Source organism: Salmo salar, chromosome ssa01 (genome assembly GCF_905237065.1).
Source record: "Salmo salar chromosome ssa01, Ssal_v3.1, whole genome shotgun sequence".
NCBI lineage: Eukaryota > Metazoa > Chordata > Actinopteri > Salmoniformes > Salmonidae > Salmo > Salmo salar.
In genome coordinates, this window is record NC_059442.1 from 81,726,377 (window position 1) to 81,746,228 (window position 19,852).

The window sequence follows — 19,852 nt, forward strand, 5'->3', positions numbered from 1 at the left end:
CTAAAACAATTATAGCAATCAATCCATTTTTATCACCAATAAGAAGTTGCTAACAGCTGAGTACTGATCCAGCAGATACATTCTCAGGATACAGACACTGTGAGACATAAAAGCTCAGACAGGTCAAATGGTGCCTTACCACCACCAACAGCACTGGTGTTGAAATTACATTTAGAATTAGAAGCTAGGTACTAGCTAGTGTGTACTACAGCTAGTGTGTACTACAGTTAGTGTGTACTACAGCTAGTGTGTACAAGCTAGCTAGTGTGTACCAGGCTGCTAGATAGCTAATGTGCACTAGCTTGGGTACTAGCTAGCTAGTGTAAACGTGCTAACTAGCTAGTGTGTAATAGCTACACAGATAGAACAATGAGACCGATATTTCACCGGATGTATAAATGTGAAGCATCCGCTTAGCGTTTCCACTCACTACCAAATATGGTAGCAAATTTTCTCATCGATGAAACTTTTGATCTCAATACAGTTTTCTGTTCCCAAAACTAGAATCTGTTTTGAGCAGAGTGGACTAAGTTTTGTAGACTTTGCCCATTTGCCAAAGTTGTAAGAAATTGCACTGTTTAGAAGGATTGCAAATTGAGTTATTGCACACGCGCACTTCACAGAGTAGGCGTTCCCCAATGGAAATATAGGGAACGGAAATATGCAGATACATGTCATAACAGGCAAATAGGATCTCGCTTGCTTGTGCTTGGCTCTGCCCACCTCCTTGCTTGTTCTGCCCATTATGACTAATTTGTTCCCATTGGAAACGACAGGCTGTGGTCTATCTTGGTTTACTTGTAAAAATCTTTGCTAGCTGCACAAGCAACAGTGGTTAACATAACGGCCTGGGCAAGAGCTAGTGCGCCGACTGGTATGTGCGTAGTACGCTGATGCCCTGGAACAAAGCTACTGACTCAGGCGACCAACAAATGTGCGCACATACTGTACCATCTGATACGCATGCGCTTTGAGGTTTGCAGAACAGACAGCCTCAGCGTGCATAATCTGCAGCTGGACATTTTCTAGGATGACAAGTCAACAACTTCGGGAGGGCAAGCTTGCCAAATAGACCCCTGGAAATCGGCCGACTACTCCTAGTGGCGAATGTAAGATCTGCAATTGAAGCCGAAAAAGAAACAGTCAGGATAATTATTCTAATAAAATATATTTTGTACAATTATTTTTACAAAATAGAGGCATACAAAGACAAAAGAAACGTGACAGTGGGTAGACAATAACAAATTAGTGCAGGAAATTAAGAAATGTTTGAAAATGATGCAATTGAATGCTTGAAGTGAACAAATAACTGTGCAAATGGAAACCATTGCTCGAGTACCGGAGTTTGAGGCTACAAAATAGGATTTTGATTCCTACTTAATGTTCTACAAATAGGACTAGTTCACTGTCAGTTTTGTGCTCCTATTATTTTGGGTTGAAGTTTGGTTGAACAGTATAAAGCAATCAGAATGGAGAAAGCCCACTAAAACCACTTCGATTTTCATTTGTTGCCATGAACTACCAATAAAGCATATTTAGAACTTTTATTATTCAGAAACGCCAAATACCGTCCTACCTTCAAAAAGAGAAAAATACTGTGATATGATATTTTGTACATATTGGCCAGACGTATGTGGGATATCCTTAAGTCTGAGCTAATATTGGCTTTGAATGGTAGTTCTAATAATAAAAGGGTGGTGTATAGGCTGAATGAGGCCTTCATGCAGATTTAATGGGCTGGTTAGGGCTTCTGTCATTCTGCCAGTACAGAGCTGCTCTCAGGTGTTGAGCTAGCCCATGAGACGAGCCTGATACATTCTACTGCAGACACACACACACACGCTCGTGTGCACGCAGACACACACACACACGCTTACGCTCACGTGCACACACACACCCACACTCGCGTGCACACAGACACACACAGACACACGCTTGCATGCACACATACATACACACACAACCGTATCTGTATGTTTATCACATTTATCACATAAACATACTCACACACTCGCAACAGCCGACAGACAAACACAGTGAGCAGAGTGAAAAATGAAACCGCCTCACCTGAGAAAGTTGAAGGAGGGAAGAGAGAAGGACAGCAGATTTGTGCGTGTGTGACATCTCTTCATAATGTCTAAAGTATAATTATTTTTCTATTAGTCTGGTATGAAGTCTCTTGACTTTGATCATGTTTTCTGTCTGAGTACACCAGCTTAAAAGTGTGCTAGTGTCTGCTGAGTTTGAGTGTATATGTGTGTATGGGATGATCTCACTTGCGTACTCCTCGCATCCTCTCATCTCGCCGCCTCCACATACCATATTTGAGGAGAAGGTCAGAGGGGAGGGACCTCTGGCATTCTCATCCAATGGGTTTTGAGGAGGAGACAAGGAGAGAGGACGCAAGGAGTATGCAATTGATATTGTTCCTGTGTGTGTGTGTATAGGTGTGCGTGCTTGTTTGTGTCACACACACACACACACACACACACACACACACACACACACACACACACACACACACACACACACACACACACACACACACACACACACACACACACACACACACACACACAACAGCAGACAGACACACTGAGCAGAGAGAAAGATGAAACCGCCTCACCTGACAGCTGGGAAGAGAGGAGGACAGCAGATTAAATGTGTGTGTGTGTGTTTGAGGTGTTTGCTTGTGATTGCACATATCTTTGAGGTGACCAGAGACCAGTTAAGTTTTGTTTGTTTGCAGACAAAGTGAGACTATTAATCCTGGTGTTCTATCTAAGACGGTGCCAAAGGAGCAATTCACTCCCACACAATATGTTCACTTGTATTCCTTCAGTTCTTTCCTTTTCTCTTTCTCTCTAATTGTCTATTGATCTCTATATATTTTCTTTTTGTGTGCCATTGCTTTCTGAATGTGTGTGTGTGCGGGCGTATGCATGTGTGTGTGCGCGTGTGTGTGTGTGTGGCATTGTATACTATCTCTCTTTGTCTATGCTGGTGTAGGTTATCAGTGGTGCATCTCTGGTTTCTGTTGTCCAGGCTCAGTGCAGCGGGACTTCGACAGAACAGAGCCATCTCCCATATCATCAGCCCAGGCCCCAACCCCAGCACCGGCCCCGGGTGTGAGAAGCCTCCCCCTGGGTGAGACAGCAACAGCAGCGGGTGAGGGAGAGACAGCGGGTGAGCGGGCGGCTCTGAGGAAGACTGTATCCGTTGACGACCGTCTGATGCAGTCGGCGCCCAGAGAGCAGCAGCACCACAGACTCCTCAGCAGGCTGGAGAGAGGCAAGAAGAAACTCAGGAACATACATGTGAGTACAGGACTGTGCAGAAATATAGTGTGTGTGTGTGTGTGTGTGTGTGTGTGTGTGTGTGTGTGTGTGTGTGTGTGTGTGTGTGTGTGTGTGTGTGTGTGTGTGTGTGTGTGTGTGTGTGTGTGTGTGTGTGTGTGTGTGTGTGTGTGTGTGTGTGTGTGTGTGTGTGCGTGGTGGTGGTGGTTGTGTGACTAAGAGTTTTGAGACCTTGGGACTATAAGGTTCTATCTGACATTTTTGTCATAAACGAGTTAGTCATATATACATGATTTTTAGATGGTTCTTCATATGTCTATGAAGTTAGATTTTAGAAAGTTCTCTCTGCATAAACCCATTTGAATTTGCCGCTATAAGGTTCTATCTGCAAGCCAGTCACAAGCCTGAGCAAATACAAACGGACCATTCGGAATACATGTCTATGCCATCTCCCTCGAAGTATGGTCTAGGTTAATCTAGCCAGCAATAATGTCACGCAAGAAAACAACAACACTGTCAGAAATCTGAAAGTAAATGATGTCATGTCATTGTTCAGTCATGACAGTAATTCGTCTGTTGATCTTAGTATTTGATGATGTGTTCTGACTCTATCTTGGTAAAATAGTGTTATTCTATCATTTGTGTATTCAAATAGCTACAGTTTTCATAAAAACTGAACATGTCTAATTCAGAAGTGCCAGGTCCAGATTGATATTTCAGAGCCATAAGACCTAATAAAACAGATTTACAAATACACAAGATTTTGATACTCTGCATGTTAGGTACCTTTAAGACGAGGACCTTTATGGGTTATGAAATAGGAATTCACTACAAAACAGCTCTGAGATCTGGGATGTGAAAACTTTGATGCTCAATATCTCAGAACTATGCTTTGTGCAGATAGAATCTTATAGCCCCAAGGGCTTTTAGACTTTTTGTGCAGCAGGGTAAGTGTGTCTGTCAGAGAGAATGAGAGTGTAAGGGCGTATGCAAGTCTATTTTATAACGTCTGTAGAGTTTCTCCATTCCTTTTGGCGTCTGCCAATCAAACAATATGCCATGCCTCTTCTGCATTACTTAGATACCTCTAGGGTAAGTATTTTTATATAACACGGTACAAAACACTTCTCTTGAAAACCTCACCTAAACCTCCTCAAATGTTAGTTATGACTGTTTCCTGAGTAGTACATTCTGTAGCCTTCCCACACTGCTGTGAGTCAGTCAGTCTGGGCTTGGCACAGCACAGAGCAGAGCAGACCTGCCTCCTAACCTTCCTTTGATGAGGCACTGGAAGAGAGGACGACTATCTGAAAACATTTACTCAAATTAGAGTCTGTGGGTTTTATTTACACAAATACATATTCCAATGGAGCACTTTGGGAGTTTGTGATGAATAAAATGTCCTGCTCACATAAGATACAAGAACATGATTAAATGAGAAACACATTAACAAAAACTATATTTAGTGTCTGTTTAAAAACCTAACTAATGATGGTATTGGAATCCAGTGTTACATCTTATCACCCGTAGTTGCCTGCCCTGCTTTGTCCTTACTCCCGGTCCCTTGTAGGTGGCAGCCAGCTGGAGAATTCGCTTGAACTCTGCACATTTAAGGTCTCTGCTGCAACAGTTTTATCTGTAGGGTTTGGTAGGCCACTGAGTATGTTGTGTAGTCAGAATTTAGGAATATCTTGAGGGCCCTCCTCAAAATACATACGTATTGGTGGGACATGGGGTACACAGAAGTATTGAAAATATTTTGAAAAGCAATCCAGGGGGTTAAAAGGTCAGTCGGTGAACGGGATGTAGGTTGACGTTATGCTACATTAATGACTGAGACTGGTTGTGCTGGTTTCCTGTGTTCTGCATGGAGATTATGTTTATTAATAGATTGAAAAGGATTCTTTCTCAAGTTGTCTTTCTGTGATTCATTGCATCCTCTCACCTCGCTTCCTTCTGAATCATAGTTTGGAGTAGAAGGTCCAGAGCCCTTCACTCAAGGGCCTTTCACTCTTTTACCTTCTTCTACAATGGGTTTTGAAAAGGAGGCAAGAAGAGTGGATGGGAGGAATCGAGTAAAGATAACTTGTGAAGGAGCCATACAGAGTAATGTGCTTTGGCACATTTAAGTGTTTTTGGTTGCTGCGCAGTTGCTCTGTGGTGGGTTTTCAAACAGCTTGACCTTTATTGCAGTGAGAACGGCCTTGATTTTCTCCTGGTCGACAACAGGACCTAAAGATGAGGGGTTAGAGGAGGTATTCTTGAGTTGACCCCTTCTGACCCTGTGAAGATGAGTGGTTATGGGAAGGGAGCACTGGCGTAACCCTCTCCAACCAAGGTGCATGAATTGAGGAGCAACCTGAAGTAAAAAGGAGATTCAGCAACTCTTGGAGGACAATGGCAGTTGTAGAAAAAACTCTGAAGGTGGCGAAAAGCTGAAACTTTGACCAATAAATAAGCTTTTTTTATTCACTTCCATTGTCCTCCAAGAGTTGCTGAATTGTCTCTGCACTTCAAGATGAGGGGTTATGGAAGGGACTTCATTGCGTCCTCTCTCTTTGCTTCCTTCTCAATCATATTTGACTAGAAGGTCCAAAGTCCCTCCACTCTGACTTTCTTCAGTTTTGAGAAGGAGGCGAGGAGAGAGGATGGGAGGAATCGAGGAAAGATTAATGGAGCAAGAGCTATACAGAGCAATGTATCGCTTTGGTGCAATGAAGTGTTTTTGGTTGCCGTGAAGCAGAAGCTCGGTGCTGGGTTTTCAGACTGATCAACAGCTACAGTATTGACATACCACAATAATTCTAGTGATGGGGGGGAAAAAAAATCGATGCAGTTACATATCTGAATATTATTTTTGACAATAAATACTCTGTCGTATCGTTTCGACAGTATCGCAATAATATTTTGGCTTTAGTTTGCTCTATCTGCACCAAAATTCCAGTGTTTTTCCTTAATTTCTTGTTCTCCGTCTTCTTTTTAAATAAGGAGCCAATTTGTTTTCAGCAAAATCATTTTCTCATGGCTCTCTCTTGTCCCTCTACAGCAGACATATGGTGAGCAATATGTTTGGACCATGGAATCTTAATAAAATCACAGTATTGAATCGCAATACATATAGAGTCATACGTCAGTCTGAAACGGTGTGAAGCAGTCGCTAAGCAACTGTATCATAGCCAGATCTAATATCCTCCTCTGACATTACCATGGCCCAAAGTTTTCCCTGACTGACTGTGTGGCTGATTAGGAAACAGGTCTAATGTGTGTGGGAGGAAAGTCCCAGCGTCTCTGATGTAACATTGAAACTCTAGTTGACAGAATGATGTCCTTGAGAGATCGAATTTTAGGGGCATTTGTTTTTGCCACCATTGATGGTTAGGTAATAAGTAGGCCTGATCACTTCCAAGCCCTCTAAGCATGTTCATTCTATGTTTTAGCCAAACATTCTACTGCATTTTCTCTTTGTCTCATTACAGTTGAATTTCAGTCATGTCAGTTGGATATTATCTCCATATGTACTGGCTGATAAGCCCCTCTGTTTCTGGACCATCTTCCAGTAAGTCAGCCATTGTTACCCCTAACTGTCAATATCAGGTCCAAATGTCCCTATGAATCCTGGGTAGAGCTATGGGACTGCTGACTCACAGAGGATGTCATAAAAACACATCTACTTCCTTTTTTGGCCTTTTCTCTTTCTCCTTACTCATTCTTAGAATAAGGACATCTAGTTATTACCTATGTAGTGCACTACTTTTAGCCAGAGCCAGATACAAAGAAATAATGGCTCTATCCCAAACTAATGGTGTTATTTGAGGTACAGCCAATGTATTTTACCTCTAGCCACAGCAGAATTGTCATTCCGGATGAGTTAGTCAGGTAAAAATGTAACCAATGTCTCTAAAGTAGGAGAGAGAGACGGAGAGAGACAGACCGCTTAGTGACACAACTATTCCAGTGTTTTTCTCCCAGGCCCGTCACTTAGGCTCCCGTTGGAAAATCCACAGCTCTATTTGCCTTGGGTGTCATAAAAGACGAGCGGGAACGGCCTTTTGTTTTTGTGGAAAGTTTGTCTCGGTTCTGAGAGGGGAGCGCAGTGCAGTGCAGCACGACAGGTGGCAGGCGGGCTGCTGAAATAGCCTTGATGCTGTCTGACTGAAGCCTGTTATGAGGAGGAAAAGATCTGTCTTTCTACTTTGTAAATATAATCATTTGAGCGTGGAGCTGCAGGGGTAGTTTCTTTTGTAACACTGTTGTTCTGTAATGTTATTAACTGCACCCCCCCCCATTCCCCTTTTTTTCTGGTCTCCTCTCCTTCTCCTCTCCTCTTTTCTCGTCTCCTCTCCTTCTCCTCTCCTCTTTTCTCGTCTCTTCCTCCTCTCCTCTTTTCATGCTCAGGGTGTATTCCCCGGTGTCTGCCACAGCCATCAGGAGTCCAGACCCACCTTCAGCCTGTCTATTAGTCAAACACCACAGCATAAAACACACACACACACACACATTATACACCGCAGAAACGCAGTCCCCACAGCTCAGTGGCAAATAATCCCCACACACTGTACACACAGTCTACACACACTTTCACACTCATTTTCTCTAGACACACATCTCACTAATTCTACGCACATATTTTCATTAGGCTGCCATGTGGAATGGTCCTTGTTTGAGCTGTTGATTTTTTTTCAATGTAGTGTAGTGGGGGTGTTTCCCCTAAAGACTAAAATGGGGTCAAGCTTGTCCTCTCTGACTCTGGACCTCTTCTTCTGCTACTATTTTTGAGGTGACGGGGTTATCTATTTACCTTAGTCTTCAACTCCATATTTCCAATCACCCTGTTTTTCCCCCCTTTATTATGACAGCGAGTCAAGTCAATGCTGAGGTTTCTTTTCCAGATGATCCCTGTTTAGCACAACAATAAACAAATGTTTCTTTCCGTCTCTGTCAGTGTCACTTTGACTGACTGCCATTGAGTTCCTATATAACAGGGTACATTTCCAGACTCTCAGTGCCTCTCTGCTTTTATCCAGGAGCATCCCAAAATGTAACTGATCAAATTGTTGTTTGGGGCTTTTCTGTACAATCCATGTATTATTAAGAGAGACAAATGTTACATACAGTAGGTAGTTGTAAACACTATCAGGTACAGGTACTGGTGCACATGTCTCTAACTACATCATCTTGTGTGTGTTTGTGTGCTGATGAGAACTAATTTCCGGAAGTCAAGAGGGAGTTGTAGAATGCTGATGTTACGTTCGACCCCAATTGTCCTGTTGATATAACAGCAGGTGTACTTACAGCATAATTTCATGCACGTACACACGCTACTGGTATAATGAGTTACGCCTACAATAATCAGCAAACACACGTCTTTCCTGTGTCTCCTTGCCAACTGCTTACAGCTGTAATCTTCACCTGTTAATTATGCTACTGTATGAATTATATACAGTGCATTCGGAAAGTATTCAAATCCCTTATACGTTACAGCCTTATTCTAAAATGTATATAAAAAAAATGTCTCTTCAATCTACACACAATACCCCATAATGACAAAGCAAAAACAGGTTTTTGGAAATGTTTGCACATTTATTAAACATGAAACTGGAAATATCACATTTACATTAGTATTCAAACCCTTTACTCAGTACTTTGTTGAAGCACCTTTGGCAGCGATTACCCAAGTCTTCTTGGGTATGACGCTACAAGCTTGGCACACCTGTATTTTATTGGTCACATACACGTGTTTAGCAGATGTTATTGTGGGTGTATCAAAATGCTTGTGCTTCTAGTTCCGACAGTGTAGCAATATCTAACAAGTATTATATATCAATTTCACAGCAAATACCTAATAAACACAAATCTAAGTAAAGGAATTAAGAATGTATAAATATATGGACGAGCAATGTCAGAGTGGCATAGACTAAGATACAGTAGATAGTATAGAATACAGTATATACATACAGTATGAGATGAGTAATGCAAGGTATGTAAACATGATTCAAGTGACATTATTAAAGTCCTGTGGTTGTTGGCGGTGCAATTGCCATACCAGGCGTTGATACAGCCCGACAGGATGCTCTCAATTGTGCATCTGTAAAGGTTTGTAAGGGTTTTAGGTGACAAGCCAAATTTCTTCAGCCTCTTGACTTGGAGGCGTGCATGGCCACGCAGTCATGGGTGAACAGGGAGTACAGGAGGGGGCTGAGCATGCACCCTTGTGGTACCCCAGTGTTGAGGATCAGAGAAGTGGAGGAGTTGTTTCCTACCTTCACCACCTGGGGGCGGCCTGTCAGGAAGTCCATGACCCAATTGCACAGGGCGGGGTTCAGACCCAGGGCCTCACTTAATGATGAGCTTCCTATGTTACTATACTATGTACTATGTTGTTGAATGCTGAGCTATAGTCAATTAACAGAATTCTTACATAGGTATTCCTCTTGTCCAAATGTGATGGCGATTGCATCGTCTATGGACCTATTGGGGCGGTAAGCAAATTGAAGTGTGTCTAGGGTGACAGGTAAGGTGGAGGTGATATGATTCTTGACTAGTCTCTCAAAGCACTTTATGATGACAGAAGTGAGTCTTACGGGGCGATAGTCATTTAGTTCCGTTACCTTTGCTTTCTTGGGTACAGGAACAATGGTGACCACCTTGAAGCATGTGGAGACAGCAGACTGGGATAGGGAGAGATTGAATATGTCCGTAAACACACCAGCCAGCTTGTCTGCGCATGCTCTGAGGACGCGGCTAGGGATCCGTCTGGGCCGGCAGCCTTGCGAGGGTTAACGTATTTAAACGTTTTACTCATGTCGGCCACAGAGAAGGAGAGCCCACAGTCCTTGGTAGCTGGCCGCGTTGGTGGCACTGTGTTATCCTCAAAGCAGGCAAAGAAAGTGTTCAGCTTGTCCGGAAGCAAGACGTCAGTGTCTGCGACGTGGCTGGTTTTCCTTTTGTAGTCCATGATTGTCTGTAGACCTTGCCACGTACATCTTGTGTCTGAGCCGTTGAATTGCGACTCCACTCTGTCTCTATACTGACGTTTTGCCTGTTTGATTGCCTCGCGGATGGAATGACCACTCTGTTTGTATTCTGCCATATTCTCCTTGCCATGGTTAAATTCAGTGTTTTGCTCGAAAACTGAAAGCGTGAACCATGTCCAATCAGTTTCTCCCAGATCCTCTCAAGATCTGTCTGGTTGGATGGGGAGTGTTGCTGCATAGCTATTTTCAGGTCTCTCCAGAGATATTCGATCGGGTTCAAGTCCGAGCTCTAACTCAAGGACATTCAGAGACTTGTCCCGAAGCCACTCCTGTGTTGCTCTGTCAGAGTGACCATCGTTACCACCGAGTGACCATCTGGTTCTTGGTCACCTCCTTGACCAAGGCCCTTCTCCCCCGATTGCTCAGTTTGGCAAGGTGGCCAGCTCTAGGAAGAGTCTTGCTGGTTCCAAACATCTTCCACTTAAGAATGATGGAGGCCACTGTGTTCTTGGGGACCTTCAATGCTGCATAAATGTTTTGGTACCCTTCCCCAGATCTGTGCCTCGACATAATCCTGTCTCGGCGCTCTGCAGACAATTCCGTTGACCTCATGGCTTGGTTTTTGCTCTGACATGCACTGTCAACAGTGGGACCTTATATAGACAGGTGTGTCATGTCCAATCAATTGAATTTACCACAGGTAGACTCCAATCAAGTTGTAGAAACATCTCAATGTTGATCAATGGAAACAGGATGCACCTGAGCTCAATTTCGAGTCTCATAGTGAAGGGGGTCTGAATTTAAAAAATAATAATAATCAAATAACCTGTTTTCGCTTTGTTATTATGGGGTGTTGTGTGTAGATTGATGAGGGGAAAAAATATTTGATACATTTTAGAATAAGGCTGTAATGTAAAAAAAAGGGGAAAAAAGCACTGTATACAGTAACTTACTGGTGCAGGAGTTACATTGTGCGTAGCCGTTGGCTAGGGACAGGAGTTTTTCCTGACCCAGCCAGGATTAACTTGGGGTCCTAGCTACAGTCTTCTCACTTGGTCAGGAAAACTCAGGGTCCTACTCATGATATGAAAACAGATGGCCACTTGCAGGTTTATGTCAAAAACCCTGGTGCCCAACTTACTGTATAGCAGTGGTGTAAAGTACTTAAGTAAAATTACTTTAAAGTACTACTTAAGTAGATTGTTTGGGTATCTGTACTTTACTTTACTATACGTTTTTTGGGGATAACTTTTGCTTTTACTCCACAACATTCCTAAAGAAAGTAATGTACTTTTTACTCATTACATATATTTTCCCTGACACCCAAAAGTACGTTACATTTTGAATGCTTAGCAGGACAGGAAAATGGTCCAATTCACGCACTTATCAAGAGAACATCCCTGGTCATCCTTACAGCCTCTGATCTGGCAGACTCACTAAACACAAATGCTTAGGTTGTAAATGATGTCTGAGTGTTGTGTGTGTGCCCCTGGCTATCCGTAAATTAATGGTGCCATCTGGTTTGCGTCATATAAGGAATTATGATGATTTATACTTTTACTTTTGATACTTAAGTATATTTTAGCAATTACATTTACTTTTGATACTTAAGCATATTTTAAATCTAATACTTTTAGACTTGTACTGAAGTAGTATTTTACTGCTTGACTTCTATTAAGGTATCTTTACTTTTGACAATTGGGTACTTTTTCCATCACTGCTGCTGCATGTCCCTTGTAAATACAACATGATTTTGGACAGCTGAAGCAAGCACACTATATTTTCTCAGGAGAATTACCCTTTGTAATTGATGTAATCTTCATCAGTCCTAATACATTAGAAAACTGTGGATAGTGTAACTACACATCACATACACGGAGATGTGAGTTACTCATTCATGTTTAGCTTATTCATGTCATTAGTCTCTGTTTCTCCACACACACACACACACACACACACACACACACACACACACACACACACACACACACAGAGAGACCCATGCAGGACAGTACAGAGGGTGTATTAACCAACCTATTCCCCATGGACTAATCATATCACGGGACAAGTCAAGCAGGCTGTTCTGCTCCATGCATTACCCCCAGCATGAAATATTAGTTGGATGATTTCACATTGCCATTTTATTAAGACTAATCCCTTCAAACAAAACCGCTCAGAAAGGAGGATGGCTGTTCTGCCCTCATATACACACCTCCCTGCGCAGTGTGTATGTGAATAAGATATGAGTTCACACACACCAACTGACACACGTAAAAATGCATACATAACATTCAGTATATTGCGTACACACACACCACACACTTCCATACTTTGTGTATAATTGCTCACGTCTCACCTCCCAGTAGTAAATAAAGAAATAGTGTAGCCACAGTATTTACTAATGTGTCGTTCCTGCTCTAGGGTGTTTGAGAAAGCATGCGTTGTCATTGGTAACCCCCACCCCCATTCTCCCCAACACACACAGTAACCCACACCCCTACCTTGGGCAGCCCAGCACAGCGCAGGCAGGCAGGGCCATGAATTTCAGCAGTCACTTAATATGGCGGCCGCAGGGCCTTGGAGGTGCCAGGAGCTGGCTGCCAGGAGGGACAGCGCGGCCACGGCCTCCCCCAGAACGGGGCTCCGCGCTGGGCCATGAATGCTAGCATTGGTCCCCTAATTAGCCATGGGAGAGGCCTAACAACCCCGCTACAGTTCAGCTGCTGACAAACAGCAAAATAAAGCCTTGTTCAAATTAGCAAGGTGAAGTGAGAAGGACTGTAAGGAGGGCTGGACTGTCTGGGGCGGAGAGAGAGAGAGTGGGGCTATTTTAGTTCAGATACGCTGAGCGTTGGTTTGTGACCACTCCTTTCTCCTCCCGTGAGAAACGTGGCGCGTTAAGACTCCGTGTGTGTGTGATGATAATTTACTCCACATTAAGATACAACTGTATGAACAGGGTCATGCTTGTTAGGGATGTTATGGTGCTAAAGAAAGACATTCAGTGATCAGTTCATGTTCACAGAGAGACATTTAGCAGTAAGATGGAATAATCTAAATGTACTGTACATATCAACATCATCAGCTCCAGTGAGCTCCTGACCAAGTCAAGAACTGGCAGTTCACTATGATAAACTTAATATTCAATGAAGTGTCAGCTGCGTTCATATACAATAGAAGTTGTCACCATAGTCATAACTGGTAGGAACGTCGACCGAATAATCTGCTTTCTACTATTAAGAGAGAGGCATGACCGATTTCTATAGAAGTCCATTTTTATTCTCAACTTCTTAACTAATTCATCAATATGCTTTTTAAAATACAGCTTTTAATCTATCTAGATGCCCAGATATTTGTAAGCACGGACACGGTCAGTATGGGCACCATCCAAAGTACATATGCTTAAATCAGAGTTATTTTCATGAGCTCTAGAGAAGAACATATACAGTGCTTTCGGAAAGTATTCAGACCCCTCAACTTCTTCCACATTTTGATACGTTACAGCCTTATTCTAAAATGGATTAAATAAATACAAATCCTCGTCAATCTACACACAATATCCCATAATGACAAAGCAAAAATAGGTTTTTAGAAATTTAGAAAAACTGAAATACCCCATTTACATACAGTTGAAGTCGGAAGTTTACATACACTTTAGCCAAGTACATTTAAACTCAGTTTTTCACAATTCCTGACATTTAATCCTAGTAAAAATTCCCTGTTTTAGGTCAGTTAGGATCACCACTTTATTTTAAGAATGTGAAATGTCAGAATAGTAGTACAGAGAATTATTTATTTCAGCTTTTATTTCTTTCATCACATTCCCAGTGGGTCAGAAGTTTACATACACTCAATTAGTATTTGGTAGCATTGCCTTTAAATTGTTTAACTTGGGGCAAACATTTTGGGTAGCCTTCCACAAGCTTCCCACAATTAGATGGGTGAATTTTGGCCCATTCCACCTGACAGAGCTTGTGTAACTGAGTCAGGTTTGTAGGCCTCCTTGCTCGCACACACTTTTTCAGTTCTGCCCACAAATATTCTATAGGATTGAGGTCAGGGCTTTGTGATGGCCACTCCAATACCTTGACTTTGTTGTCCTTAAGATATTTTGCCACAACTTTGGAAGTATGCTTGGGGTCATTGTCCATTTGGAAGACCCATTTGCGACCAAGCTTTAACTTCCTGATTGATGTCATGAGATGTTGCTTCAATATATCCACATAATTTTCCTTCCTCAAGATGCCATCTATTTTGTGAAGTGCACCAGAACCTCCTGCAGCAAGCACCCCCACAACATGATGCTGCCACCTCCATGCTTCACGGTTGGGATGGTGTTCTTCGGCTTGCAAGCCTCCCCCTTTTTCCTCCAAACATAACGATGGTCATTATGGCCAAACAGTTCTATTTTTGTTTCATCAGACCAGAGGACAGTTCTCCTAAAAGTACGATCTTTGTCCCCATGTGCAGTTGCAAAACGTAGTTTGGCTTTTTTATGGCGGTTTTGGAGCAGTGGCTTCTTCCTTGCTGAGCGGCCTTTCAGGTTATGTCGATATGGGACTCGTTTTACTGTGGATATAGATAGTTTTGTACCTATTTCCTCCAGCATCTTTACAAGGTCCTTTGCTGTTGTTCTAGGATTGATTTGCACTTTTCGCACCAAAGTACGTTCATCTCTAGGAGTCTCCTTCCTGAGCGGCATGACGGCTGCGTGGTCCCAGGGTGTTTATACATTCGTACTATTGTTTGTACAGAGGAACGTGGTACCTTCAGGCATTTGGAAATTGCTCCCAAGGATGAACCAGACTTGTGGAGGTCCTCAATTCTTTTCTGAGGTCTTGGCTGATTTCTTTTGATTTCCCCATGATGTCAAGCAAAGAGGTACTGAGTTTGAAGGTAGGCCTTGAAATACATCCACAGGTACACCTCCAATTGACTCAAATGATGTCAATTAGCCTATCAGAAGCTTCTAAAGCCATGACATCATTTTCTGGAATTTTCCAAGCTGTTTAAAGGCACAGTCTACTTGGTGTATGTAAAGTTCTGACCCACTGGAATTGTGATACAGTGAATTATAAGTGAAATAATCTGACTGTAAACAATTGTTGGAAAAATTACTTGTGTCATGAACAAAGTAGATGTCCTGACCGACTTGCTAAAACTGGTTTGTAAACAAGAATTTTGTGGAGTTGTTGAAAAACGAGTTTTAATGACTCCAACATAAGTGTATGTAAACTTCCGACTTCAACTGTAACTATTCAGATCCTTTACTCAGTACTTTGCACCTTTGGCATCGATTACAGCCTCAAGTTTTCTTGGGTATGATGCTACAAGCTTGGCACACCTGTATTTGGGGAGTTTCTCCCATTCTTCTCTGCAGATCCTCTCAAGCTCTGTCACTGTCATGTCCTGACCAGTATAGAGGATTATTTGTATTATTTGGTCAGGGCGTGGCAGAGGTATGTTTGTTTTGTATGGTGGGGGTTTGTTGTGTATTGCTTAGAGGGGTGTGTTATGTATGTGTTCCGGGGTTTTGTGGTGTATGTTTTAATATGAGTAGGTTCTAGGTTAAGTTTTCTATGTGCAGATTTGGTTGCTGGACTCTCAATTGGAGGCAGGTGTTTCTAGTTGCTTCTGATTGGGAGTCCTATAAGTAGGTGTGTGTTTTGTTTGTCACTTGTGGGTAGTTGTATGTTAGCACTGCTTTTGTTTAGCCCGCTACACTGTTCCTGTCGTGAGTTTTGTTTGTTTTTTCCTCGTGTTCACATTGAAAATAAATGATGATGAGCACGCAATCCGCTGCATATTGGTCCACTTTTTCCGACAGCGATTTCAACATATCTTCTGACAAAGAGGTTTGTGACAGTCACATTGGATGGGGAGGTTCGCTGCACAGCTATTTTCAGGTCTCTCCAGAGATTTTCGATTGGGTTCAAGTCCGGGCTCTGGCTGGGCTACTCAAGCACATTCAGAGACTTGTCCCGAAGCCTCTCCTGTGTTTTCTTGGCTGTGAGCTAAGGGTCGTTGACCAGTCTGAAGGTGAACCTTACCCCAGTCTGAGTTCCTGAGCGCTCTGGAGCAGGTTTTCATCAAGGATCTCTCTGTTCTTTGCTCCGTTCATCTTTCCTTCGATCCTGACTAGTCTCCCAGTCCCTTTCGCTGAAGAACATCCCCACAGCATGATGCTGCCACCACCATGCTTTGCGGTGGGAAGGTGCCAGGTTTCTTCCAGGTGCCTTTTGGCAAACTCCAAACGGGCTGTCATGTGCCTTTTACTGAGGAATGTCTTCCGTCTGGCCACTCTGCCATAAAGGCCTGATTGGTGGAGTTCTGCAGAGATGGTTGTCCTTCTGGAAGGTTATCCCATCTCCACAGAGGAACTCTGGAGCTCTGTCAGAATGACCATCGGGTTCTTGGTCACCTCCCTGACCAAGGCCCTTTTCCGCCGATTGCTCAGTTTGGCCGGGCAGCCAGCTCTAGGTAGTCTTGTTGTTTCCAAACCGCTTCCATTTAAGAATGATGGAGGTCACTGTGTTCTTGGGGACCTTCAATGCTGCATTTTTTAGTACCCTTCTCCAGATCTGTGCCTCGACACAATCCTGTCTCGGAGCTCTACAAAGAATTCCTTCGACCTCATGGCTTGGTTTTTGCTCTGACATGCACTTTTATAGACAGGTGTGTGCCTTTCCAAATCATGTCCAATCAATTGACTTTACCACAGGTGGACTCCAATCAAGTTGTAGAAACATCTCAAAGATAATCAATGTAAACAAGATGCACCTGAGCTCAATTTCGAGTCTCATAGCAAAGGTCTGAATACTTGTGTAAATAAGGTATGTCTGTTTTATATTTTTAATACATTTGCAAACATTTCTAAAAACCTGTTTTCGCTTTGTCATTATGGGGTATTGTGTGTAGATGGATGAGGAAAATGTTTTATTTAATACATTTTAGAATAACGCTGTAATGTAACAACATGTAGAAAAGGTCAAGGGGTCTGAATACTTTCCAAATGCACTGTACTTAGTTTTACTTGCATTCAATTCTACACTGAACAAAAATATAAAAACATGTAAAGTGTTGGTCCCATGTTTCATGAGCTGAAATAAAAGATCCCAGAAATGGTCCATATGCACAAAAAGCAAATTTCTCTCAAATGTTTTACACAAATTTGTTTGCATCCCTGTTAGTGAGCATTTCTCCTTTGCCAAGATAATCCATACACCTGACTGGTGTGGCATATCAAGAAGCTGATTAACCAGCATGATCATTACACAGGTGCATTTTGTGCTGGGGACAAAAAAAGCCACTCTAAAATGTGCAGTTTTGTCACACAACACAATTCAACAGATGCCACCTCACGTTTCAGCATGATAATGCTCGGCCCCATGTCGCAAGGATCTGCATACAATTCCGGGAAGCTGAAAATGTCCCAGTTCTTACCCTGCCTGCTTACTCACCAGACATGACACCCATTGAGCATGTTTGGGATGATGTGGATGTGTACGACAACGTGTCCCAGTTCCTGCCAATATCCAGAAACTTCGCACAGTCATTGAAGAGGAGTGGGACAACATTCCACGGCCACAATCAACAGCCTGACCAACTCTATGTAAAGGAGATGTGTCGCGCTGCATGAAGCAAATGGTGGTCACACCAGATACTCAGTGGTTTTCTGATCCACACCCCTACTTTTCTTTAAAGGTTTCTGTGACCAACAGATGCATATCTGTATTCTTAGTCATGTGAAATCCATAGATTAGGGCCTAATGAATGTATTTAAATTGACTGATTTCCCTATATGAGCTGTAACTCAGTAACATCTTTGAAATTGTTGCATGTTGCGTTTATATTTTTGCTCAGTATAATTCTATAATATAATACGTATAGTGCCATTTAAAAAAATATATATCACATTGTGCATACCTACAGTTTGTACGCTTTAGCTTAGGAGTATTATTACTTGTCTTTACAACAGCATGAGACCTCTAAGGTACAGTATGTTAAAACATTCAGCTCACCCACCCATCAGCTCATGAGTAGGGAGAGACAGGCTTGACAGCTGGCTTGACAGCTGGCTTGATGAGAAGCAGTAGCCTGTCTAGATGTAGTTGTACAGGGCCGTAGGGTACATTACTGTATGAGAGAGTTCCCAGGGGATGGCCAAGGGCCCTTAGGTAGTGTTCTTACCCTACAGAGAGAGCACTGTTAGGATGAACACACGCATGCACATACGTATGCATGCAGCCACACACTCAAACACATACAGCATATGTTTTACTATCCTTGTGGGGACCTAAAATTGATTTCCATTGAAAATCCTTTTTCCCCAGCCCCTAACCTTAACCCCTAACCCCTATTGATATCCCTAACCCCAGTTGTAACCCTAAACCTAAACCCTAAGCATAAAACAACCTTTGTCCTCATTGGGATGTGGGAAAAGCGCCAAAGAGGGAAAGAGTACCTTGTTTTACTATCCTTGTGAGGACTTTTGGGGATTTCCGGTACACAGCAGAGGTCTCTTACAGACTATGGGAGGCACACAGTACCACATAGCCATGACTACATGGAACTCTATTCCACGTCAGGTAACTGATGCAAGCAGTAGAATTAGATTTTAAAAATATAAAATACACCACAGCAGGGACTGTGAAGACACACACACACACACACACACACACACACACACACACACACACTTATACATATTCACGTGATTACACACGCACTCTACACACACATATACATACATTTTGTATTGTAGATATGTGGTAGTAGAATAGTGGCCTGAGGGAACACACTTAATGTGTTGTGAAAAGTGTTATGAAATGTTATGTCATGTAATATTTGTTATTGTATATAACTGCCTTAATGTTGCTGGACCCCAGGAAGAGTAGCTGCTGCCTTGGCAGGAACTGGGGGATCCAAATGGGGATCATTAATAAATCTGCTTTTATTTTAGTTTCTATCAAACAAACTTGTTGCAGATACAAAGCTGCGCGTCATGACGTAGTTCACATAAAAAGCACCTAGTTGTAAAACTTTTAAAGAAACGTTTCTAAGTGTGTCCATCTTGTTTGTATCTCTGTCAAAGGTTTTGGCAGAAAAAAGTCTTCAATAAACAGCAAATGTGCCCACTCTGGTCTTGGCATGTGCACTCTAGCCAACAGCTTGCAGATACAGTGTGGAGGGTACATGATGAGGTCATGGATAGGCGCAGGATTGTTGTTATTTGTCAACTCGCAGCCAGGCACCTACCATCATGTCATCACCATACAAATCAAGACCCTCAATGTTTATTGGAAAGGAGCATCAAGCTCATCACCGTGCACTTTCACCACCCTGTGAAGTTCTTAACTTATTTCATCTGTAGCATAGTAAACTGTGCGTGCTTTTCCAAGTCACAGTGGGAGGAGCACACAACATAGCATCGTGTGACTCCAAGTTTACCTCGACAAGATGGTTATTATGTCAATATTTGCACATTAAAAGCAATTTCCCCGCAATTTTTGCATAATCTATTTCACCAACAAAAAACATTATCCCACCTTGTCTACCGTATTTTGCTTTGTCAACATTTGC

General features: G+C 42.5%; 1 protein-coding gene across 4 annotated transcripts in view; it reads left to right on the forward strand.

Moving 5' to 3' along the window:
• Nucleotides 1–19,852, forward strand: part of ankfn1a (ankyrin repeat and fibronectin type III domain containing 1a) — a 235,321-nt gene that overhangs the window by 45,536 nt on the left and 169,933 nt on the right. For all 4 annotated transcript variants that reach the window (XM_014212996.2, XM_045723336.1, XM_014212988.2 and 1 more), the window contains exon 5: nt 3,046–3,317. In XM_014212996.2, coding sequence (XP_014068471.1) covers nt 3,046–3,317 — 272 coding nt within the window. The remainder of the gene's footprint in view (nt 1–3,045; nt 3,318–19,852) is intronic.